The 25,433-nt window shown below is 54.6% G+C and overlaps 2 protein-coding genes across 7 annotated transcripts in view; one reads left to right on the top strand and one right to left on the bottom strand.

Annotated features, from left to right (window-relative positions):
- The window catches only part of LOC116937743 (ankyrin repeat domain-containing protein 49), a 390,193-nt gene that overhangs the window by 319,500 nt on the left and 45,260 nt on the right, over nt 1-25,433 (top strand). The window lies entirely within an intron of this gene.
- The window catches only part of LOC142905286 (transmembrane protein 255B-like), a 39,665-nt gene that overhangs the window by 9,941 nt on the left and 4,291 nt on the right, over nt 1-25,433 (bottom strand). Inside the window, exons 3-8 of one of the 3 annotated variants that reach the window (XM_076058050.1) lie at nt 24,185-24,244; nt 21,880-22,022; nt 16,479-16,541; nt 13,781-13,870; nt 12,313-12,393; nt 5,383-5,468 (exon numbers count right to left, since the gene is read on the bottom strand). In XM_076058050.1, the coding sequence (XP_075914165.1) occupies nt 5,383-5,468; nt 12,313-12,393; nt 13,781-13,870; nt 16,479-16,541; nt 21,880-22,022; nt 24,185-24,242 (521 nt within the window). In that variant the 5' untranslated portion in view covers nt 24,243-24,244. Of the gene's footprint in view, nt 1-5,382; nt 5,469-12,312; nt 12,394-13,780; nt 13,871-16,478; nt 16,542-18,184; nt 18,329-18,578; nt 18,687-21,879; nt 22,023-24,184; nt 24,245-25,433 lie in introns of those variants that run through there. The other 2 variants (XM_076058049.1, XM_076058048.1) reach the window with 2 other exon arrangements.

The raw sequence follows: 25,433 nt of genomic DNA, 5'->3' as shown, positions 1-25,433 counted from the left end.
CTAGATTTACAAACTCTTTTATTTAGAACATCTCCTGCTTGTCGACTCACTTACCCACTCACTCACCCACTCACTCACCCACCCATTCACTCCGCCACTCACTCACCCACTCACCCACTCACTCACCGACTCACTCACTGACCCACTCACTCACTCACCCACTCACTCACCCATTCACTCACCCACTCACTCACTCACCCATTCACTCACCCACTCACTCACTCACCCACTCACTCACCCATTCACTCACCCACTCACTCACTCACCCACTCACTCACTCACACATTCACTCACCCACTCACTCACCCACTCACTCACTCACTCACCCATTCACTCACCCACTCACCCACTCACTCACCCACTCACTCACCCACTCACTCACTCACTCACCCACTCACTCACGCACTCACCCACTCACTCACCCACTCACTCACTCACCCACTCACTCACCCACTCACCCACTCACTCACCCACTCACCTACTCACTCACCCACTCACTCACCCACTCACTCACCCACTCACTCACTCACTCACCCACTCACCCACTCACTCACTCACCCACTCACTCACCCACTCACTCACCCACTCACTCACCCACTCACTCACCCACTCACCCACTCACTCACCCACTCACTCACCCACTCACCCACTCACTCACTCACTCACCCACTCACCCACTCACCCACTCACTCACCCACTCACCCATTCACTCACCCACTCACTCACCCACTCACTCACCCACTCACCCACTCACTCACCCACTCACCCACTTACTCACTCACTCACCCACTCACTCACTCAACCACCCACTCACTGCGAGTAGCAGCAGCACCTGTGAAGGTAGACACAGACAAAGGTCCCCCGTGTAGCCTCTAACAGGCTGTAGGGGCAAGTGCTGTGAAGGCTACCGGCACTGTGGCACACGAGAGGGGTGGGTGGCTACCAGCACCACGCCCGACCGCCTTTGTCTCCCCAGTGGCGATGTTCACTACACACCGCTACACCAGCTATTCGTTTGAGGCTGAGTCGACCTAGGGGAGGCCCAGGACCGGTTCAGATACTCGTCACCGGTGGTGTTGGTCGTGAACGGGAATCGAACTCGAGTCTCTGGGTGCATTGCGCAGCGCAGCGCTAACCACTACACCCACCACTCCCCACACCTCCATATCACCACCAACATTGCCACCATCGCCACCACCACTGCCATCACCACCACCACCACCACCACTGCCACCATCACCACTGCCAACACCAACACCGCCACCACACCATCACCACCAAACCACCATCACCATCATCACCACCATCACCAACACGACCATCATCACCATCACTATCACCAGCACTATCAGCACCATCGCCACCACCACACCACCACACCACCATCACCACCATCACCACCATCAACACCACACCACCATCACCACACCACCATCATCACCACCACACCACCATCACCACCACACCACCATCACCACCATCACCACCACACCACCATCACCACCACACCACCATCACCACCACCATCACCACCACACCACCATCACCACCATCACCACTATCAACACCACACCACCATACCACCATCACCACCATCACCACCACCATCACCAGCACTATCACCACCACATCACCGCCACACCACCATCACCACCATCAACACCATCACCATCACCAGCACTATCACCACCACATCACCACCACACCACCACCACCATCACCGCAACACCACCATCACCACGATCAACACCACACCACCACACCATCACCACCATCACCACCACACCATCACCACCATCACCACCACACCACCATCACCACCACCATCACCACCATCACCACCACACCACCATAACCACCATCACCACACCACCATCACCATCATCACCACCAACACCACCACACCAGCACCATCACCACCACACCTCCATCACCACCACACCACCATCACCACCACCACACCACCATCACAACCACACCACCACACCACTATCACCACACCACCATCACCACCACATCACCACCACCATCACCACCATCACCACCACATCACCACCACCATCACCACCATCACCACCACCATCACCACCATCACCACCATCACCACCACCATCACCACCACACCACCATCATCACCACCACATCACCACCACACCACCATCATCACCACCACCATCACCACCACCATCACCACCATCACCACCACACCACCATCACCACCACCATCACCACACCACCATCACCACCACACCACCATCACCACCACACCACCATCACCACATCACCATCACCACCACCATCACCACCATCACCACCACACCACCATCACCACCACACCACCACACCACCATCACCACCATCACCACCACAAAACCATCACAAACACACCACCATCACCACCATCACCACCACCATCACCACCACCACACCACCACCACACCACTATCACCACACCACCACACCACCATCACCACCATCACCACCACCACACCACCACATCACCACCACACTATCACACCACCATCACCACCACACCACCATCACCACCACACCACCATCACCACCACACCACCATCACCACCACCACCACACCACCATCACCACCACACCACCATCACCACCATCACCACCACCACCACACCACCATCACCACCACACCACCATCACCACCACCACCATCACCACCACCACCACACCACCATCACCACCACCACCATCACCACCACATCACCATCACCACCACACCACCATCACCACCACCACACCACCATCACCACACCACCATCACCACCACCACACCACCATCACCACGGGTTTTCTGTTTCGTTAATTCCACAAATTCCTCTGGGTCACAAATCAGCCACGCTTCGCCACTGCCCCACGTGACCTCGTCTAGGGGGGGGTGGGGCGGGGGTGGAGGGGCGGGGGATGTTGTGGGGTGGGGGTGGAGTCTTTAGGTCTCTGTGTGAGTCTGTGGGTCTCTGTGTGAGTCTGTGGGTCTCTGTGTGAGTCTATGGGTCTCTGTGTGAGTCTATGGGTCTCTGTGTGAGTCTGTGGGTCTTTGTGTGAGTCTGTGGGTCTATTTGTGAGTCTGTGGGTCTCTGTGTGAGTCTGTGGGTCTTTGTGTGAGTCTGTGGGTCTCTGTGTGAGTCTGTGGGTCTCTGTGTGAGTCTGTGGGTCTTTGTGTGAGTCTGTGGGTCTCTTTGTGAGTCTGTGGGTCTCTGTGTTAGTCTGTGGGTCTCTGTGTGATTCTGTGGGTCTCTGTGTGAGTCTGTGGGTCTCTGTGTGAGTCTATGGGTCTCTGTGTGAGTCTGTGGCTCTCTGTGTGAGTCTGTGGGTCTCTGTGTGAGTCTGTGGGTCTATGTGTGAGTCTGTGGGTCTCTGTGTGAGTCTGTGGGTCTCTGTGTGAGTCTGTGGGTCTCTGTGTGAGTCTGTGGGTCTCTATGTGAGTCTATGCGTCTCTGTGTGTGTCTATGTGTCTCTGTGTGAGTCTGTGCATCTCTGTGTGTGTCTATGGGTCTCTATGTGAGTCTATGGGTCTCTATGTGAGTCTGTGGGTCTCTATGTGAGTCTATGGGTCTCTGTGTGAGTCTATGGGTCTCTGTATGAGTCTATGGGTCTCTGTGTGAGTATGTGGGTCTCTGTGTGAGTTTATGGGTCTCTGTGTGAGTCTATGTGTCTCTGTGTGAGTCTGTGGGTCTCTATGTGTGTCTATGGGTCTCTGTGTGGGTCTGTGGGTCTCTGTGTGAGTCTATGGGTCTCGGTGTGAGTCTGTGGATCTCTGTGTGAGTCTGTGGGTCTCTATGTGAGTCTGTGGGTCTCTATGTGAGTCTGTGGGTATCTATGTGAGTCTATGCGTCTCTGTGTGTGTCTATGGGTCTCTATGTGAGTCCATGGGTCTCTATGTGAGTCTGTGGGTCTCTGTGTGAGTCTGTGGGTCTCTATGTGAGTCTGTGGGTCTCTATGTGAGTCTATGGGTCTCTATGTGAGTCTGTGGGTCTCTATGTGAGTCTATGGGTCTCTGTGTGAGTCTTTGGGTCTCTGTGTGAGTCTATGGGTCTCTGTGTGAGTCTACGAGTCTCTGTGTGAGTCTATGGGTCTCTATGTGAGTCCGTGGGTCTCTGTGTGAGTCTGTGGGTCTCTGTGTGAGTCTCTGGGTCTCTCTGTGAGTCTATGGGTCTCAGTATGAGTCTGTGGGTCTCTTTGTGAGTCTGTGGATCTCTGTGTGAGTCTATGGATCTCTATGTGAGTTTATGGATCTCTATGTGAGTCTATGGATCTCTATGTTAGTCTGTGGGTCTGTGTAACCCTGTGGGTCTCTATGTGACCCTGTGGGTCTCTATGCGTGTCTATGGGTGTCTATGTGAGTCTATGGGTCTCTATGTGAGTCTGTGGGTCTCTGTTTGAGTCTATGGGTCTATGTGTGAGTCTGTGGGTCTCTGTGTGAGTCTACGGGTCTCTGTGTGAGTCTATGGCTCTCTGTGAGTCTACGGGTCTCTGTGTGTTTGTGTGTCTCTATGTGAGTCTATGGGTCTCTATGCGTGTCTGTGGGTCTCTGTTTGAGTCTATGGGTCTATGTGTGAGTCTGTGGGTCTCTGTGTGAGTCTACGGGTCTCTGTGTGAGTCTATGGCTCTCTGTGAGTCTACGGGTCTCTGTGTGTTTGTGTGTCTCTATGTGAGTCTATGGGTCTCTATGCGTGTCTGTGGGTCTCTATGCGTGTATGTGGGTCTCTATGTGTGTCTGTGGGTCTCTGTGTGAGTCTGTGGGTCTCTATGCGTGTCTGTGGGTCTCTGTGTGAGTCTATGGGTCTCTGTGTTAGTCTGTGGGTCTCTGTGTGAGTCTATGGGTCTCTGTGTTAGTCTGTGGATCTCTATGTGACCCTGTGGGTCTCTATGCGTGTCTGTGGGTCTCTATGCGTGTCTGTGGGTCTCTCTGTGACCCTGTGGGTCTCTATGTGACCCTGTGGGTCTCTATGCGTGCCTATGGGTCTCTGTGCGTGTCTGTGGGTCTCTATGTGAGTCTGTGGGTCTCTGTGTGTTTGTGTGTCTCTATGTGAGTCTGTGGGTCTCTATGCGTGTCTGTGGGTCTCTATGCGTGTCTGTGGGTCTCTATGTGAGTCTATGGGTCTCTATGCGTGTCTATGGGTCTCTGTATGTGTTTGTGGGTCTCTATGCGTGTCTGTGGGTCTCTATGTGAGTCTATGGGTCTCTATGCGTGTCTATGGGTCTCTGTGTGTGTCTATGGGTCTCTGTGTGAGTCTATGGGTCTCTGTGTGAGTCTGTGGATCTCTGTGTGAGTCTGTGGGTCTCTCTGTGACCCTGTGCGTCTCTGTGTGAGTCTGTGGGTCTCTATGCGTGTCTATGGGTCTCTGTGCGTGTTACCTTCCGCAGCTGTAGAGTTCACAGCAGTAGCACGTGCGGCTGGCCACCATGAGGCCACAGAAGCCTGCCGCACCGGGGCACTGTACCTGGCACCGGGGTAGGTCACGGGGTCACACACGCGGCGTTGAGTCGGTGTGTGTGGGTGAGTGAGTGAGTGGGTGAGTGAGTGGCTGGGTGAGTGGGTGAGTGGGTGAGTGAGTGGGTGAGTGAGTGAGTGTGTGAGTGTGTGAGTGAGTGAGTGGGTGAGTGAGTGGGTGAGTGAGTGGTGGGTGAGTGGGTGAGTGGGTGAGTGAGTGGATGAGTGAGTGAGTGGGTGGGTGAGTGAGTGAGTGAGTGGGAGAGTGAGTGAGTGAGTGGGTGGGTGAGTGAGTGAGTGTGTGAGAGAGTGAGTGGGTGAGTGAGTGAGTGGGTGGGAGGGTGGGTGGGTGGGTGAGTGAGTGAGTGAGTGGGTGGGTGAGTGAGTGAGTGAGTGGGTGAGTGAGTTGGTGAGTGTGGGTGAGTGAGTGAGTGGGTGAGTGAGTGAGTGACTCGGTGAGTGGGTGAATGTGTGAGTGGGTGAATGTGTGAGTGGGTGAATGTGTGAGCGAGTGACTGGGTGGGTGGGTGAGTGAGTGGGTGAGTGAGTTGGTGAGTGAGTGGGTGAGTGAGTGGGTGGGTGAGTGGTGGTGAGTGAGTGAGTGAGTGAGTGAGTGGGTGGGTGAGTGGGTGAGTGGGTGAGTGAGTGAGTGAGTGGGTGGGAGAGTGGGTGAGTGAGTGAGTGAGTGGGTGGGTGAGTGAGTGGGTTAGTGGGTGAGTGGGTGAGTGAGTGGGTGGGTGAGTGAGTGGGTGGGTGAGTGGGTGAGTGGGTGAGTGAGTGGGTGAGTGGGTGAGTGGGTGAGTGAGTTAGTGAGTGGGTGAGTGGGTAAGTGAGTGAATGAGTGGATGAGTGGGTGGATGAGTGAGTGGGTGAGTGAGTGGGTGGGTGGGTGAGGGAGTGAGTGGGTGAGTGAGTGAGTGAATGGGTGAGTGAGTGGGTGTGTGAGTGAGTGGGTGAGTGGTGAGTGAGTGGGTGAGTGAGTTGGTGAGTGAGTTGGTGAGTGTGGGTGAGTGAGTGAGTGAATGGGTGAGTGAGTGGGTGAGTGAGTGAGTGACTCGGTGAGTGGGTGAATGTGTGAGTGGGTGAATGTGTGAGCGAGTGACTGGGTGGGTGAGTGAATATGTGTGGGTGGGTGAATGTGTGGGTGGGTGAATTTGTTAATGTCTGAGTGAATGAGTGAATGGGTGAATGAGTGAATGGGTGAGTGGGTGAATTTGTGAATGGGAGAATGTGTGAATGTTTGGCCACGTATTGTGCAAAAGAATGTTCAACATACACTAAGAGACACAGGGCTTGAACAAACGGAACTCAGAGTATCTGACACGGCCATCGTGAACCCACTGAGAGAGAGACACCCAGACCCAGGGCTCGAACCCAGCCTCTCAGTGTCTCTGACACGGCCATCGTGAACCCACTGAGAGAGAGACACCCAGACCCAGGGCTCGAACCCAGCCTCTCAGTGTCTCTGACACAGCCATCGTGAACCCACTGAGAGAGAGACACCCAGACCCAGGGCTCGAACCCAGGCTCTCAGTGTCTCCGACACGGCCATCGTGAACCCACTGAGAGAGAGACACCCAGACCCAGGGCTCGAACCCAGCCTCTCAGTGTCTCCGACACGGCCATCGTGAACCCACTGAGAGAGAGACACCCAGACCCAGGGCTCCAACCCAGCCTCTCAGTGTCTCCGACACGGCCATCGCTGTAAGGGGATCTGTGTGAGGGCTGGGGATGGGTGGGTGGGTTAAGAGTGACACACGAGGACATCGTCGACACACTCACCGCTAATTAAATCGTGGCTCATTGCTAATTTAGCGACGTGAATAATTGACGCGGGTCTGGTGGGTGTCTCGCTCCTACTCTGTCCCTCTCCGTGGCCGCGTGGCAACTGGGGTGGCGAGTGGCACCACCAGAACCCGATACCACAACAGCCACAACAACAACAACAGCCACAACAACAACAGCCACAACAACAACAGCCACAACAACAACAACAGCAGCAGCAACAACAACAACAGCAGCAGCAACAACAACAGCCACAACAACAACAACAGCCACAACAACAACAACAGCCACAACAACAACAGCCACAACAACAACAACAGCCACAACAACAACAACAGCCACAACAACAACAACAGCCACAACAACAGCAGCAACAACAACAGCCACAACAACAACAACAGCCACAACAACAGCCACAACAACAACAGCCACAACAATAACAGCCACAACAACAACAACAGCCACAACATTACGGCAGCATTTTCGAGAGTGGCGGCGAGGCACTGAGGCATGTTGCCGTGCTGATGAGTCCAAATGGGGGCGAAAACTGGGTGAGGGAGCCCACGGATTGGTCATCACACACTGCCTGCTGCTGCTACTGCTGCTGTCTGCTGCTACTGCCTGCTGCTGCTGCTGCTACCTGCTGCTACTGCTGCTACTGTCTGCTGCTACTGCCTGCTGCTGCTGCTGCTACCTGCTGCTACTGCCTGCTGCTGTCTGCTACTGCCTGCTGCTGCTGTCTGCTGCTACTGCCTGCTGCTACTGCTGTCTGCTACTGTCTGCTGCTTCTGCTACTGCTGCTGCTACTGCCTGCTGCTACTGCTATCTGCTGCTGCTGCTACTGCCTGCTGCTACTGCTACTGCCTGCTGCTACTGCTGTCTGCTACTGCTGTCTGCTACTGCCTGCTGCTGCTACTACTGTCTGCTGCTGTCTGCTGCTGCTGTCTGCTGCCTGCTACTGCTGTCTGCTGCTGCCTGCTGCTGCTGCTGCCTGCTGCTGCTGCCTGCTGCTGCTACTGCTGTCTGCTACTGCTGTCTGCTGCTGCCTGCTGCTGCTGCTGCCTGCTGCTGCTACTGCTGCTACTGCTGCCTGCTACTGCTGTCTGCTGCTGCCTGCTGCTACTGCTGCTGCTACTGCTGCTACTGCTACTGCTGCTGCCTGCTACTGCTGCCTGCTGCTGCTGCTATCTGCTGCTGTCTGCTACTGCCTGCTGCTACTGCTGTCTGCTACTGCCTGCTGCTACTGCTGTCTGCTACTGCCTGCTGCCTGCTACTACTGCTGCTGCTACTGCTGCTTCTGCTACTGCCTGCTGCTGCCTGCTGCTACTGCCTGCTACTGCCTGCTGCTACTGCTGTCTGCTACTGCCTGCTGCTATCTGCTGCTGCCTGCTGCTGCTGTCTGCTGCTACTGCTGTCTGCTGCTACTACTGCCTGCTGCTGTCTGCTGCTACTGCCTAATGCCTGCTGCTGCTGCTGTCTGCTGCTGTCTGCTGCTACTGCCTGCTGCTGCTACTGCCTGCTGCTGCCTGCTGGCTGCTGCCTGCTGCTGCTGTCTGCTGCTGCTACTGCCTGCTGCTACTGCCTGCTGCTGCTGTCTGCTGCTGCTACTGCCTGCTGCTACTGCCTGCTGCTACTGCCTGCTACTGCCTACTGCTGCTGCTGTCTGCTGCTACTGCCTGCTGCTACTGTCTGCTGCTATTGCTACTACCTGCTGCTACTGACTGCTGCTACTGCTGCCTGCTACTGCTGCCTGCTGCTACTGCTGCTGCTGTCTGCTGCTACTGCTACTGCTGCTGCCTGCTGTCTGGTGCCTGCTGTCTGCTACTGCTGCTGCTTCTGCTACTGCTACTGCCTGCTGCTGCTACTGCTGCTGCTACTTGTTCTTGTTCCTCAGGGACTGCTGGTGTGTTGTTGTTGTTGTTGTGCTTGGGCCGTGGATACTCACGGGCGGTGTTTAAAGCTGATGGTGGTGGTGGTGATGATGGTAGTGGTGGTGATGGTGGTGGTGATGATGGTGGTGATGGTGGTGGTGGTGATGATGGTGGTGATGATGGTGGTGATGGTAGTGGTGGTGGTGATGATGGTGGTGATGGTGGTGGTGGTGATGGTGGTGGTGATGATGGTGGTGATGGTGGTGATGATGGTGGTGATGATGGTGGTGATGGTAGTGGTGGTGGTGGTGATGGTGGTGGTGGTGGTGATGATGGTGGTGATGGTGGTGGTGGTGATGGTGGTGGTGATGATGGTGGTGATGGTGGTGGTGGTGGTGATGATGGTGGTGATGATGGTGGTGATGGTAGTGGTGGTGGTGGTGGTGATGATGATGGTGGTGGTGATGATGGTGGTGATGGTGGTGGTGGTGGTGGTGATGGTGGTGGTGATGGTGGTGGTGATGATGGTGGTGATGGTGGTGGTGGTGGTGATGGTGGTGATGATGGTGGTGATGGTAGTGGTGGTGGTGGTGGTGGTGATGGTGATGGTGGTGGTGATGATGGTGGTGATGGTGGTGATGGTGGTGGTGGTGGTGATGATGGTGGTGATGGTGGTGGTGGTGGTGGTGATGATGGTGGTGATGATGGTGGTGATGGTAGTGGTGGTGGTGGTGATGGTGGTGGTGGTGATGATGGTGGTGATGGTGGTGGTGGTGGTGGTGATGGTGGTGGTGATGATGGTGGTGATGGTGGTGGTGGTGGTGATGATGGTGGTGATGGTAGTGGTGGTGGTGGTGATGGTGATGGTGGTGGTGGTGATGATGGTGGTGATGGTGGTGGTGGTGGTGATGATGGTGGTGGTGGTGGTGATGATGGTGGTGGTGATGGTGGTGGTGGTGATGGTGGTGGTGGTGGTGGTGATGGTGGTGGTGATGATGGTGGTGGTGGTGGTGGTGATGATGGTGGTGATGATGGTGGTGATGGTAGTGGTGGTGGTGGTGGTGGTGATGGTGATGGTGGTGGTGATGATGGTGGTGATGGTGGTGGTGGTGATGGTGGTGGTGATGATGGTGGTGATGGTGGTGGTGGTGGTGATGATGGTGGTGATGGTAGTGGTGGTGGTGGTGGTGGTGGTGATGGTGGTGGTGATGATGGTGGTGATGGTGGTGGTGGTGGTGGTGATGGTGGTGGTGATGATGGTGGTGATGGTGGTGGTGGTGGTGGTGATGATGGTGGTGATGATGGTGGTGATGGTAGTGGTGGTGGTGGTGGTGATGGTGATGGTGGTGGTGATGATGGTGGTGATGGTGGTGGTGGTGATAGTGGTGGTGGTGATGGTGGTGGTGATGATGGTGGTGGTGGTGGTGGTGGTGATGATGGTGGTGATGATGGTGGTGATGGTAGTGGTGGTGGTGGTGGTGGTGATGGTGATGGTGGTGGTGGTGGTGATGATGGTGGTGATGGTGGTGGTGGTGATGGTGGTGGTGATGATGGTGGTGATGGTGGTGGTGGTGGTGATGATGGTGGTGATGATGGTGGTGATGGTAGTGGTGGTGGTGGTGGTGATGGTGATGGTGGTGGTGATGATGGTGGTGATGGTGGTGGTGGTGGTGGTGATGGTGGTGGTGGTGGTGGTGATGGTGGTGGTGATGATGGTGGTGATGGTGGTGGTGGTGGTGATGGTGGTGGTGGTGGTGATGATGGTGGTGATGGTGGTGGTGGTGATGGTGGTGGTGGTGGTGGTGATGGTGGTGGTGATGATGGTGGTGGTGGTGGTGATGATGGTGGTGATGATGGTGGTGATGGTAGTGGTGGTGGTGGTGGTGATGGTGATGGTGGTGGTGGTGGTGATGATGGTGGTGATGATGATGGTGATGATAGTGGTGGTGGTGGTGGTGGTGATGGTGGTGATGATGGTGGTGATGGTGGTGGTGATGGTGGTGGTGGTGGTGGTGATGGTGGTGGTGGCGGTGATGGTGGTGGTGGTGATGGTGGTGGTGGTGGTGGCGATGGTGGCGGCGGTGGTGGTGGTGGTAGCGGTGGTGGCGGTGGTGGTGGTGGTGATGATGGTGGTGGTGGTGGTGATGGTGGTGGTGGTGGTGGTGGCGGTGGTGGAGGCGGTGGTGATCATGGTGGTGGTGGTGGCGGTGATGATGGTGGTGGTGGTGGCGGTGGCGGTGATGATGGTGGTGGTGGTGGCGGTGACGGTGGTGGTGGGAGCGGTGGGTGTAGTGGTTAGCGCGACGCTAATCTACGAACCCGGATTTGTGAGCTCCTCACACAATCCAGTCTGGTTAAACCCAGGACGGATCGTAGGCAGGCCAGCCTAAATGTTTCTAACCGGCGAAGATGTTCCATTAGGGGGGTCCACGTTTCGCAAGCGTAGAGAAGGGAGGGAATGACCGTGGCCGAGAAGACCTGAAGCTTAGTGCAGAGCGACCCGGGTTCGATTCCCGCTCACGGCCACCAAAACCACCGGTGACGATTATCTGAACCGGTCCTGGGCCTCCCCTAGGTAGACTTTGTCTCCCACTGGGGGAGACAAAGGCGGTCGGGCGTGGTGCTGGTAACCACCCACTTCCTCGTGTGCCACAGTGCCGGTAGCCTTCACAGGTGCTGCTCGCTAACAGCACTTGCCCCTACAGCCTGTTAGAGGTTATACGGGGGACCTTTGTCTGTGTCTACCTTCACAGGTGCTGCTGCTACTCGCTACTCACAGCACTTGCCCCTACAGCCTGTTAGAGGCTACACGGGGGAGCTTTGTCTGTGTCTACCTTCACAGGTGCTACTCGCTACTAACAGCACTTGCCCCTACAGCCTGTTAGAGGCTACACGGGGGACCTTTTGTCTGTGTGAGTGTGCTAAACCTCCACCCACACTGGAACTGCCATCGCCCACAAGCACATCCACAATCAGTGCTGAGCAATCCCCAGCAATCACCCACAATCACCCACAATCAACCGCTCAGTCCCCCCGCAATCCCCCTGAAATCTCCCGGTGACCCCCCGGTGACCCCCCGGTGACCCCACAGTGACCCCCCGGTAACCCCCCCCAGTGACCCCCCGGTGACCCCCGGTGACCCCCGGTGACCCCACAGTGACCCCCCGGTAACCCCCACCCCCTCGTGTGACCACCGACCTCGGTGTTGTAATCCTCGTACGAGTATTTACCATCCCCAGGGAAGTAGAGGCACCGGCCAGCAAGCACGGGGCTTGGGTCCTGGGGGGGGGGGGGGGGCAATGGGGGGGGGGGGCAATGGGTCACGTGGTGATCCTGAGTCACGTGGTGACCCTGAGTGTGGTGGTGACCCTGAGTCACGTGGTGGCCCTGAGTCACGTGGTGACCCTGAGTCACGTGGTGACCCTGAGTGTGGTGGTGACCCTGAGTGTGGTGGTGACCCTGAGTCACGTGGTGGCCCTGAGTGTGGTGGTGACCCTGGGTCAGGTGGTGACCCTGAGTCACGTGGTGACCCTGGGTCAAGTGGTGACCCTGCGTCAGGTGGTGACCCCGGGTTAGGTGGTGACCCCTGGGTCACGTGGTGACCCTGAGTCTGATGATGACCCTGAGTCAGGTGATGACCCTGGGTCAGGTGATGACCCTGAGTCACATGGTGACCCTGAGTCACGTGGTGACCCTGGGTCTGATGATGACCCTGAATCAGGTGATGACCCTGAGTCTGATGATGACCCCGGGTCAGGTGATGACCCTGGGTCAGGTGGTGACCCTGAGTCAGGTGGTGACCCTGGGTCAGGTGGTGACCCTGAATCTGATGATGACCCTGAGTGTGGTGGTGACCCTGCATCAGGTGGTGACCCTGGGTCAGGTGGTGACCCTGAGTCACGTGGTGACCCTGAGTCACGTGGTGACCCTGGGTCACGTGGTGACCCTGAGTCACGTGGTGACCCCGGGTCAGGTGGTGACCCTGGGTCTGATGATGACCCTGAGTCTGATGATGACCCTGAGTCACGTGGTGACCCTGAGTCACGTGGTGACCCTGAGTCAGTTGGTGACCCTGAGTCAGGTGGTGACCCTGGGTCTGATGATGACCCTGAGTCTGATGATGACCCTGAGTCACGTGGTGACCCTGGGTCAGGTGGTGACCCTGAGTCAGTTGGTGACCCTGAGTCAGGTGGTGACCCTGAGTCAGGTGGTGACCCTGGGTCTGATGATGACCCTGAGTCTGATGATGACCCTGAGTCACGTGGTGACCCTGGGTCAGGTGGTGACCCTGGGTCTGATGATGACCCTGAGTCTGATGATGACCCTGAGTCACGTGATGACCCTGAGTCTAGTGGTGACCCCGGGTCAGGTGGTGACCCTGGGTCAGGTGGTGACCCTGGGTCACGTGGTGACCCTGAGTCAGGTGGTGACCCTGAGTCTGATGATGACCCTGAGTCTGATGATGACCCTGGGTCAGGTGGTGACCCTGGGTCTGATGATGACCCTGAGTCTGATGATGACCCTGAGTCACGTGGTGACCCTGAGTCTAGTGATGACCCTGAGTCACGTGATGACCCTGAGTCTAGTGGTGACCCCGGGTCAGGTGGTGACCCTGGGTCACGTGGTGACCCTGGCCCCGCGTGACCCAGGCAGGGCCCTCGCTCACGATGTGCCGGGCGGCGAAGACGCCGTCCACCACGGCGCAGGAGAAGGCTGCGGCCACCCCGAAGCTGATGAAGATGATGGCCGCGACCAGCTGCGGGAGAGACGTACGTGGAGGTCACGTGATAGGAGAACCTGCACGCGTGTGTGTGTGTCTGTGTGTGTCTGTGTGTGTGTCTGTGTGTCTGTGTGTGAGTGTGTGTGTGTGTCTGTGTGTGTGTCTGTGTCTGTGTGTCTGTGTGTGTGTGTCTGTGTGTCTGTGTGTCTGTGTGTGTGTCTGTGTGTGTGTCTGTGTGTGTGTCTGTGTGCGTGTGTGTCTGTGTGTCTGTGTGTGTGTGGGTGTCTGTGTGTGTAGTAGTAGTAGTAGTGAACATCGCCACAGTGCCGGTTAGCTTTCAATAGCTGCTCGCTAACAGCACTTGACCCTGCAGTCTTTTGAAGGCTATACGGGGGATCTTTGCCTTTGTGTGTAAATAACGTAGAAAAAGAGTTTAGTTTTAGTTAAAATAAGTGTAGGTTTAATATAGGGGCTGTGGCTACGTCACCGTGGCTACGTCACCGTGACTACGTCACCGTGGCTACGTCACTGTGGCTACGTCACTGTGGCTACGTCACTGTGGCTACGTCACTGTGGCCACGTCACTTTGGCCACGTCACTGTGGCTCTGTCACTGTGGCCACGTCACTGTGGCCACGTCACTGTGGCCACGTCACTGTGGCTCTGTCACTGTGGCCACGTCAATGTGGCCACGTCACTGTGGCCACGTCACTGTGGCCACGTCACTGTGGCTACGTCACTGTGGCCACGTCACTGTGGCTCTGTCACTGTGACTACGTCACTGTGGCTACGTCACTGTGGCTACGTCACTGTGGCTCTATCACTGTGGCTACGTCACTGTGGCTACGTCACTGTGGCCACGTCACTGTGGCTCTGTCACTGTGACTACGTCACTGTGGCTACGTCACTGTGACTACGTCACTGTGACTACGTCACTGTGGCTACGTCACTGTGGCAACGTCACTCTGGCTCTATCACTGTGGCAACGTCACTGTGGCTACGTCACCGTGACTACGTCACTGTGGCTACGTCACTGTGGCTACGTCACTGTGGCTACGTCACTGTGGCTACGTCACTGTGGCCACGTCACTGTGGCCACGTCACTGTGGCTCTGTCACTGTGGCCACGTCACTGTGGCCACGTCACTGTGGCCACGTCACTGTGGCTCTGTCACTGTGGCCACGTCAATGTGGCCACGTCACTGTGGCCACGTCACTGTGGCTACGTCACTGTGGCCACGTCACTGTGGCTCTGTCACTGTGACTACGTCACTGTGGCTACGTCACTGTGGCTACGTCACTGTGGCTCTATCACTGTGGCTACGTCACTGTGGCTACGTCACTGTGGCCACGTCACTGTGGCTCTGTCACTGTGACTACGTCACTGTGGCTACGTCACTGTGACTACGTCACTGTGACTACGTCACTGTGGCTACGTCACTGTGGCAACGTCACTCTGGCTCTATCACTGTGGCAACGTCACTGTGGCTACGTCACTGTGACTACGTCACTGTGGCCACGTCACTGTGGTCACGTCACTGTGGCAACGTCACTGTGGCTACGTCACTGTGGCCACGTCACTGTGGCCGCGTCACTGTGACTACGTCACTGTGGCAACGTCACTGTGACTACATCACTGTGGCTCTATCACTGTGGCTCTATCACTGTGGCTCTATCACTGTGGCTATATCACTGTGGCTATATGTGTGTATCGGTGCTAACTCTCTCTGCTGAGATGTCTATATATGTGTCTGCGATCAGTACTCTATCACTCTTGACCTATAATTTAGCAATCTTTGAAATAACGTAATCAGCCAGACCATGCGTTTATTGTGTTTTGACCAACCCTCTGTGCCGCATTATATTGTTTCCAAATTTTACAAAATCTCGTTCGATTTGATGTGCTTCTCCATCTCTCTTTGTCTGCGGTTCCGTGTTTCCTCTCTCTCTCTCTCTCTTAAATTTAGCTCTCCTAAACCTGATGATGATTGCTTGCGTTGCAATCGAAACGTCGTATGTATACTATTATGTAATTTTATTATTATTTCTTATTTCTACGTGACTTTACTGAAGTATTTGATCCCCTGCTGATTTTGTACGTTTGCCCACTGACGAAGAAATGATCAGTCTATTATTTTAATGGTAGGTTTGTTTGAGCAGTGAGAGACAGAATAACAACAACAAAATCCAGAAAAACGCATGTCAAAAATGTTATAAATTGATTTGCATTTCAATGAGGGAAATAAGTATTTGACCCCCTCTCAATCAGAAAGACTTCCGGCTCCCAGGTGTCTTTTCACACAGCTAACGAGCTGAGTTTAGGAGCACACTCTTAAAGGCAGTGCTCCTAATCTCAGCTCGCTACCTGTATAAAAGACACCTGTCCACAGAAGCAATCAATCAATCAATCAGATCCCAAACTCTCCAACCACGGCCGAGACCAAAGAGCTCTCCAAGGATGTCAGGGACAAGACTGTGTTCACGCTGTTATTCTGTCTCTCACTGTTCAAATGAACCCACCGTTAAAAATTAAAGACTGATCATTTATTTTGTCAGTGGGCAAACGTACAAAATCAGCAGGGGATCAAATACTTTTTTCCCCCCTCTCTGTACATCACTGGGGCTACGTTCCCGTGCGGATCTCACCATCGGTCGCTTGTTAGCGTTGAGATTGATCCCGATGATAGCGAGGAATGAGCCGAACCCCATCTGCGGGCGGATCAGTTCGTTCGCTGAGTCGTTCGCTCGCCGAGTCGTTCGCTCGCCGAGTCGTTCGCTCGCCGAGTCGTTCGCTCGCCGAGTCGTTCGTTCGCCGAGTCGTTCGCCAAGTCGTTCGTTCGCCGAGTCGTTCCATTCGTTCGTTCGCCGAGTCGTTCGCTCGCCAAGTCGTTCGCTCGCCGAGTCGTTCGCTCGCCAAGTTGCTCGTTCGCCGAGTCGTTCATTCGCCGAGTAATTCGTTCGCCGAGTCGTTCATTCGCCGAGTCGTTCGTTCGCCGAGTCGTTCATTCGCCGAGTCGTTCGTTCGCCGAGTCGTTCATTCGCCGAGTCATTCGTTCGCCGAGTCATTCATTCGCCGAGCCGTTCGTTCGCCGAGTCGTTCGCTCGCCGAGTCGTTCGCTCGCCAAGTTGCTCGTTGGCCGAGTCGTTCATTCGCCGAGTCATTCGTTCGCCGAGTCGTTCATTCGCCGAGTCGTTCGTTCGCCGAGTCGTTCATTCGCCGAGTCGTTCGTTCGCCGAGTCATTCGTTCGCTGAGTCGTTCGTTCGCCGAGTCGTTCGTTCGCCGAGTCGTTCGTTCGCCGAGTCGTTCACTGTCGGAGTCCATCGTCAACTCAGTCATTCCGTCCGTCGTTCCGCCGTTTAGTCATTCGTCTCGTGATTCGTCCGTTGGGTCATTCGCCCTGGTTATCCAATAAAGTCGTTCACCCACTGGGCCGTCAATGTGGCCGTTCACTTAGTGGCACGTCGCTTTCATTCCTTGAGTCGTTCGTTCGCCAATTTAGTCATTCGCATGTTGAGTCGGTCCAGGGTCATTGGTGGTGTGCTTTGTCGACTCATTCAACCCGTCGAGTCATTCATTGAGTCATTCATTCATTCATTCATTTGGGCAATTCGGTTATTCTGCCGAGTTTGTGAGCCGGGGGTGTGGGGGGGGGGGGGGGTTGGGGGGTGGGGGTCAATGAGTCGGTGGGTGAATGATTTAATGAGTGAATGAATTCAGTCAATTGAACGTCACGTGAGTGAAGGGGTGAGCGCATCAGTGAATGAGCGCGCTGAATGAAGGAACACCGGAGTGCGTGGCGAACGAATGAGTTAACATTCCTAAGCGAATGAATGAGGGAATGACTCACGACCAGGCCATGGTAGTGCCCTCCCACTGCTACACTGTCGGTGCCCGTGAGTGAATAAATTCGTGAGCGTAGTGATGATTGAGGGAATGAGCGAGTGAGTGAGTGAGTGAATGAATGAGTGAGTGAGTGAGTGGGTGGGTGAGTGGGTGGGTGAGTGAGTGAGTGAGTGAATGAATGAGTGAGTGAGTGAGTGGGTGAGTGGGTGAATGAGTGGGTGAGTGGGTGAGTGAGTCAGTGAGTGAGTGGGTGAGTGAGTGAATGAATGAGTGAGTGAGTGAGTGGGTAGGTGAGTGGGTGAGTGAATCAGTGAGTGAGTGGGTGAGTGAGTGAATGAATGAATGAATGAGTGAGTGAGTGGGTGAGTGAGTGGGTGAGTGAGTGAGTGAGTCAGTGGGTGAGTGAGTGAGTGAGTGAATGAGTGAGTGAGTGGATGAGTGAGTGAGGGAATGAACGAGTGAATGAGTGAGTGAATGAATGAGTGCTTGAGTGAAGGAACGACTCACCACGAGGCCAGGGTAGTACCCTCCCACAGCCACGTTGTCTGTACGTGTAGCTGCCCCTAGCCCCGTGCTCACGATGAGCAGGGAGTGAGTGAGTGAATTAGTGAGTTGGTGGGTGGGTGAGTGAGTGAATGAGTGAATGAGTGAGTGAGTGAATGAGTGAGTGAATGAGTGAGTGCTTGAGTGAAGGAACGACTCACCACGAGGCCAGGGTAGTACCCTCCCACAGCCACGTTGTCTGTACGTGTAGCTGCCCCTAGCCCCGTGCTCACGATGAGCAGGGAGTGAGTGAGTGAATGAGTGAGTGAGTGAGTGAATGAATGAGTGAGTTGGTGGGTGGGTGAGTGAGTGAATGAGTGAGTGAGTGAATGAATGAATGAGTGAAGGAACGACTCACCACGAGGCCAGGGTAGTACCCTCCCACGGCCACGTTGTCTGTACGTGTAGCTGCCCCTAGCCCCGTGCTCACGATGAGCAGGGAGTGAGTGAGTGAATGAGTGAGTTGGTGGGTGGGTGAGTGAGTGAATGAGTGAGTGAATGAATGAGTGACAGAACGACTCACCACGAGGCCAGGGTAGTACCCTCCCACGGCCACGTTGTCTGTACGTGTAGCTGCCCCTAGCCCCGTGCTCACGATGAGCAGGGAGTGAGTGAGTGAATGAGTGAGTTGGTGGGTGGGTGAGTGAGTGAATGAATGAGTGAATGAATGAGTGAATGAATGAATGAGTGAAGGAACGACTCACCACGAGGCCAGGGTAGTACCCTCCCACAGCCACGTTGTCTGTACGTGTAGCTGCCCCTAGCCCCGTGCTCACGATGAGCAGGGAGTGAGTGAATGAGTGAGTTGGTGGGTGGGTGAGTGAGTGAATGAGTGAATGAGTGAGTGAGTGAATGAGTGATTGAGTGAAGGAACGACTCACCACGAGGCCAGGGTAGTACCCTCCCACAGCCACGTTGTCTGTACGTGTAGCTGCCCCTACGCCCGTGCTCACGATGAGCAGGGAGTGAGTGAGTGAATGAGTGAGTGAGTGAATGAGTGAGTGAGTTGGTGGGTGGGTGAGTGAGTGAGTGGGTGAGTGAGTGAGTTGGTGGGTGGGTGAGTGAGTGAATGAGTGAGTGAGTGAATGAATGAATGAGTGAAGGAACGACTCACCACGAGGCCAGGGTAGTATCCTCCCACGGCCACGTTGTCTGTACGTGTAGCTGCCCCTAGCCCCGTGCTCACGATGAGCAGGGAGTGAGTGAGTGAATTAGTGAGTTGGTGGGTGGGTGAGTGAGTGAGTGAATGAGTGAGTGAATGAATGAGTGAGTGAGTTGGTGGGTGGGTGAGTGAGTGGGTGAGTGAGTGAGTTGGTGGGTGGGTGAGTGAGTGAATGAATGAGTGATTGAGTGAAGGAACGACTCACCACGAGGCCAGGGTAGTACCCTCCCACGGCCACGTTGTCTGTACGTGTAGCTGCCCCTAGCCCCGTGCTCACGATGAGCAGGGAGTGAGTGAGTGAATGAGTGAGTGAGTGAGTGAATGAATGAGTGAGTTGGTGGGTGGGTGAGTGAGTGAATGAGTGAGTGAGTGAATGAGTTAATGAGTGAAGGAACGACTCACCACGAGGCCAGGGTAGTACCCTCCCACAGCCACGTTGTCTGTACGTGTAGCTGCCCCTAGCCCCGTGCTCACGATGAGCAGGGAGTGAGTGAGTGAATGAGTGAGTGAGTGAATGAATGAGTGAGTTGGTGGGTGGGTGAGTGAGTGAGTGGGTGAGTGAGTGAGTTGGTGGGTGAGTGAGTGAATGAATGAGTGAATGAATGAATGAGTGACAGAACGACTCACCACGAGGCCAGGGTAGTACCCTCCCACGGCCACGTTGTCTGTACGTGTAGCTGCCCCTAGCCCCGTGCTCACGATGAGCAGGGAGTGAGTGAATTAGTGAGTGAGTGAGTGAATGAATGAGTGAGTTGGTGGGTGGGTGGGTGAGTGAGTGAGTGGGTGAGTGAGTGAGTTGGTGGGTGGGTGAGTGAGTGAATGAGTGAGTGAATGAATGAGTGAATGAATGAATGAGTGAAGGAACGACTCACCACGAGGCCAGGGTAGTACCCTCCCACGGCCACGTTGTCTGTACGTGTAGCTGCCCCTAGCCCCGTGCTCACGATGAGCAGGGAGTGAGTGAGTGAATGAGTGAGTGAGTGAATGAGTGAATGAGTGAGTGAATGAGTGAGTTGGTGGGTGGGTGAGTGAGTGAATTAATGAGTGAATGAATGAATGAGTGAAGGAACGACTCACCACGAGGCCAGGGTAGTACCCTCCCACGGCCACGTTGTCTGTACGTGTAGCTGCCCCTAGCCCCGTGCTCACAATGAGCAGGGAGTGAGTGAGTGAATGAGTGAGTTGGTGGGTGGGTGAGTGAGTGAATGAGTGAGTGAGTGAATGAATGAGTGAGTGAATTAATGAATGAGTGAAGGAACGACTCACCACGAGGCCAGGGTAGTACCCTCCCACGGCCACGTTGTCTGTACGTGTAGCTGCCCCTAGCCCCGTGCTCACGATGAGCAGGGAGTGAGTGAGTGAATGAGTGAGTGAGTGAATGAATGAGTGAGTTGGTGGGTGGGTGAGTGAGTGAATGAATGAATGAGTGAAGGAACGACTCACCACGAGGCCAGGGTAGTACCCTCCCACAGCCACGTTGTCTGTACGTGTAGCTGCCCCTAGCCCCGTGCTCACGATGAGCAGGGAGTGAGTGAGTGAATGAGTGAGTGAGTGAATGAATGAGTGAGTTGGTGGGTGGGTGAGTGAGTGAATGAGTGAGTGAGTGAATGAATGAATGAGTGAAGGAACGACTCACCACGAGGCCAGGGTAGTACCCTCCCACGGCCACGTCTGTACGTGTAGCTGCCCCTAGCCCCGTGCTCACGATGAGCAGGGAGTGAGTGAGTGAATTAGTGAGTTGGTGGGTGGGTGAGTGAGTGAGTGAATGAGTGAGTGAATGAATGAGTGAGTGAGTTGGTGGGTGGGTGAGTGAGTGAGTGGGTGAGTGAGTGAGTTGGTGGGTGGGTGAGTGAGTGAATGAATGAGTGATTGAGTGAAGGAACGACTCACCACGAGGCCAGGGTAGTACCCTCCCACGGCCACGTTGTCTGTACGTGTAGCTGCCCCTAGCCCCGTGCTCACGATGAGCAGGGAGTGAGTGAGTGAATGAGTGAGTGAGTGAGTGAATGAATGAGTGAGTTGGTGGGTGGGTGAGTGAGTGAATGAGTGAGTGAATGAATGAGTGAATGAATGAATGAGTGAAGGAACGACTCACCACGAGGCCAGGGTAGTACCCTCCCACGGCCACGTTGTCTGTACGTGTAGCTGCCCCTAGCCCCGTGCTCACGATGAGCAGGGAGTGAGTGAGTGAATGAGTGAGTGAGTGAATGAATGAGTGAGTTGGTGGGTGGGTGAGTGAGTGAATGAGTGAGTGAATGAATGAGTGAATGAATGAATGAGTGAAGGAACGACTCACCACGAGGCCAGGGTAGTACCCTCCCACGGCCACGTTGTCTGTACGTGTAGCTGCCCCTAGCCCCGTGCTCACGATGAGCAGGGAGTGAGTGAGTGAATGAGTGAGTGAGTGAATGAATGAGTGAGTTGGTGGGTGGGTGAGTGAGTGAATGAGTGAGTGAATGAATGAGTGAATGAATGAATGAGTGAAGGAACGACTCACCACGAGGCCAGGGTAGTACCCTCCCACGGCCACGTTGTCTGTACGTGTAGCTGCCCCTAGCCCCGTGCTCACGATGAGCAGGGACAGCATCGCCAACGCGGCCACGGCGGCCATGGCCGTTCGCTTGCGGCTCCGCACCAACACTGCCGGGTGTCATCAGCAGTGTCATCATCATCAGCAGTGTCATCAGCAGCAGTGTCATCAGCAGCAGTGTCATGAGCAGCGTCATCATCAGCAGTGTCATCAGCAGCAGTGTCATCAGCAGTGTCATCAGCAGCAGTGTCATGAGCAGTGTCATCATCATCAGCAGTGTCAGCAGCAGCAGTGTCATCATCATCAGCAGTGTCATCAGCAGCAGTGTCATCAGCAGTGGCATCATCAGCAGTATCATCAGCAGTGTCATCAACAGTGTCATCATCAGCAGTATCATCAGCAGTGTCATCAGCAGTGTCATCATCATCAGCAGTGTCATCAGCAGTGTCATCATCATCAGCAGTGTCATCATCAGTGTCATCATCAGCAGTGTCATCAGCAGTGTCATCATCATCAGTGTCATCATCAGTGTCATCATCATCAGCAGTGTCATCATCAGCAGTGTAATCATCAGCAGTGTCATCATCAGCAGTGTCATTATCAGTGTCATCATCATCAGCAGTGTCATCATCAGCAGTGTCATCATCAGCAGCAGTGTCATCAGCAGCAGTATCATCAGCAGTGTCATCATCAGCAGTGTCATCAGCAGTGTCATCAGCAGTGTCATCAGCAGTGTCATCAGCAGCAGTGTCATCAGCAGTGTCATCATCATCAGCCGTGTCATCAGCAGTGTCATCATCATCAGCAGTGTCATCATCATCAGTGTCATCATCAGCAGTGTCATCAGCAGTGTCATCAGCAGTGTCATCAGCAGCAGTGTCATCAGCAGTATCATCAGTAGTGTCATCAGCAGTAGTGTCATCAGCAGTGTCATCATCAGCAGTGTCATCAGCAGGGTCGTCATCAGCAGTGTCAGCAGGGTCGTCATCAGCAGTGTCATCATCAGCAGTGTCATCAGCATGGTCATCATCAGCAGCAGTGTTATCATCAGCAGTTTCATCATCAGCAGCAGCAGCAGCAGTGTCATCAGCAGCAGTGTCATCAGCAGTGTCATCAGCAGCAGTGTCATCAGCAGTGTCATCATCATCAGCAGTGTCAGCAACAGTGTCATCAGCAGCAGTATCATCAGCAGTGTCATCAGCAGTGGCATCATCAGCCGTGTCATCAGCAGTGTCATCAGCAGTGTCGTCATCATCAGCAGTGTCATCAGCAGCAGTGTCATCAGCAGTGTCATCATCATCAGCAGTGTCAGCAGCAGTGTCATCAGCAGCAGTGTCATCAGCAGTGTCATCAGCAGTGGCATCATCAGCAGTGTCATCAGCAGTGTCATCAGCGGTGTCATCATCATCAGCAGTGTCATCAGCAGCAGTGTCATCAGCAGTGTCATCATCATCATCAGCCGGGTCAGCAGCAGTGTCATCAGCAGCAGTATCATCAGCAGTGTCATCAGCAGTGGCATCATCAGCAGTGCCATCAGCAGTGTCATCAGCAGCAGTGTCATCAGCAGTGTCATCATCATCAGCAGTGTCATCAGCAGCAGTGTCATCAGCAGCAGTGTCATCAGCAGTGTCATCAGCAGCAGTGTCAGCAGTGTCATTATCAGTGTCATCAGCAGTGTCATCATCATCAGCAGTGTCATCAGCAGTGTCATCAGCAGTGTGATCAGCAGCAGTGTCATCAGCAGTGTCATCAGCAGCAGTGCCATCAGCAGTGTCATCATCAGTGTCATCAGCAGTGTCATCATCATCAGCAGTGTAATCAGCAGTGTCATCATCAGCAGTGTCATCATCAACAGTGTCATCAGCAGTGTCATCATCAGCAGTGTCATCAGCAGTGTCATCATCAGCAATGTCATCATCAGCAGTGTCATCAGCAGTGCCATCATCAGCAGTGTCACCAGCAGTATCATCAGCAGTGTCATCATCATCAACAGCAGTGTCAACAGCAGTGTCATCAGCAGCAGTATCATCATCATCAGCAGTGTCATCATCAGCAGTGTCATCATCAGCAGTGTCATCACCACTGTCATCATCAGCAGTGTCATCATCAGTGTCATCATCATCAGCAGTGTCATCATCAGCAGTGTCATCATCATCAACAGCAGTGTCAACAGCAGTGTCATCAGCAGTATCATCATCATCAGCAGTGTCATCATCAGTGTCATCAGCAGCAGTGTCATCATCATCAGTGTCATCAGCACGGCGACTGTTACCTGCGGGGTCTCGAGGGGTTGCTGGCGATTGGCTGACCAAGCCAGACACCGTGTCCATAGCTACCTCGCACACACAGTGACACACACAGTGACACACACAGTGACACACAGTGACACACACAGTGACACACACACAGTGACACACACAGTGACACACACAGTGACACAGTGACACACACAGTGACACACACACAGTGACACACACAGTGACACACACAGTGACACAGACACACACAGTGACACACACAGTGACACACACACACAGTGACACACACAGTGACACACACACACAGAGACACACACAGTGACACACACAGTGACACACACAGTGACACACAGTGACACACACAGTGACACACACACAGTGACACACACACACACAGTGACACACACAGTGACACACACAGTGACACACACACACAGTGACACACACAGTGACACACACAGTGACACACACACACAGAGGCACACACAGTGACACACACAGTGACACACACAGTGACACACACACACACAGTGACACACACAGTGACACACACACACAGTGACACACACAGTGACACACACACACAGAGACACACACAGTGACACACACAGTGACACACACAGTGACACACAGTGACACACACAGTGACACACACACAGTGACACACACACACACAGTGACACACACAGTGACACACACAGTGACACACACACACAGTGACACACACTGACACACACAGTGACACACACACACAGAGGCACACACAGTGACACACACAGTGACACACACACACACAGTGACACACACAACAACCGCCATTCGCCACTAAGTGGCGGTGACGTCACCACGACGCTTGTGCCAGGCTATGTGCACCTTGAGGCCACGTGAAGTGTCGAACGCCCGCGGGCAGGAGGTCACGGGACAGACCCTGGTGCCACGGGTCGACTGACTGAGATGACTGGCTGATGCACCACCTGTGCCCCCTACTGTGCCAACCTGCTGTGCTTTAGCCACCCGGCGCTCCGCTCGTTGTTGTGAGCGTCGCTCCTCCGCCCTCCGTTGTTGTTGGAGGGCGACTGCCTCCAACTGCCCAGTAGCGTCCTTCACGAGCCTCCTCCAGAGAGGCCGATCTTGACACCGCTGGTACCAGTCATCGGCAAGTCCACTCAGCTCCACGTCCTCCTGTACCACATCACTCCATCTCTTCTCTAGCCCGTGCCGCGTCCGTTTAGCCCCCTCGATCCGGCCGTACAAAAGCTGTTT

The sequence above is a fragment of the Petromyzon marinus genome (genome assembly GCF_048934315.1).
Source record: "Petromyzon marinus isolate PM22_M1 ecotype Great Lakes invasive population chromosome 67 unlocalized genomic scaffold, UKy_Petmar_22M1.pri1.0 chr67_unloc.6, whole genome shotgun sequence".
In the NCBI taxonomy this organism is placed as follows: Eukaryota; Metazoa; Chordata; class Hyperoartia; order Petromyzontiformes; family Petromyzontidae; genus Petromyzon; species Petromyzon marinus.
The sequence above is the reverse complement of the archived record's forward strand: the minus strand, read 5'-3'. Positions and strand labels throughout refer to the sequence as shown.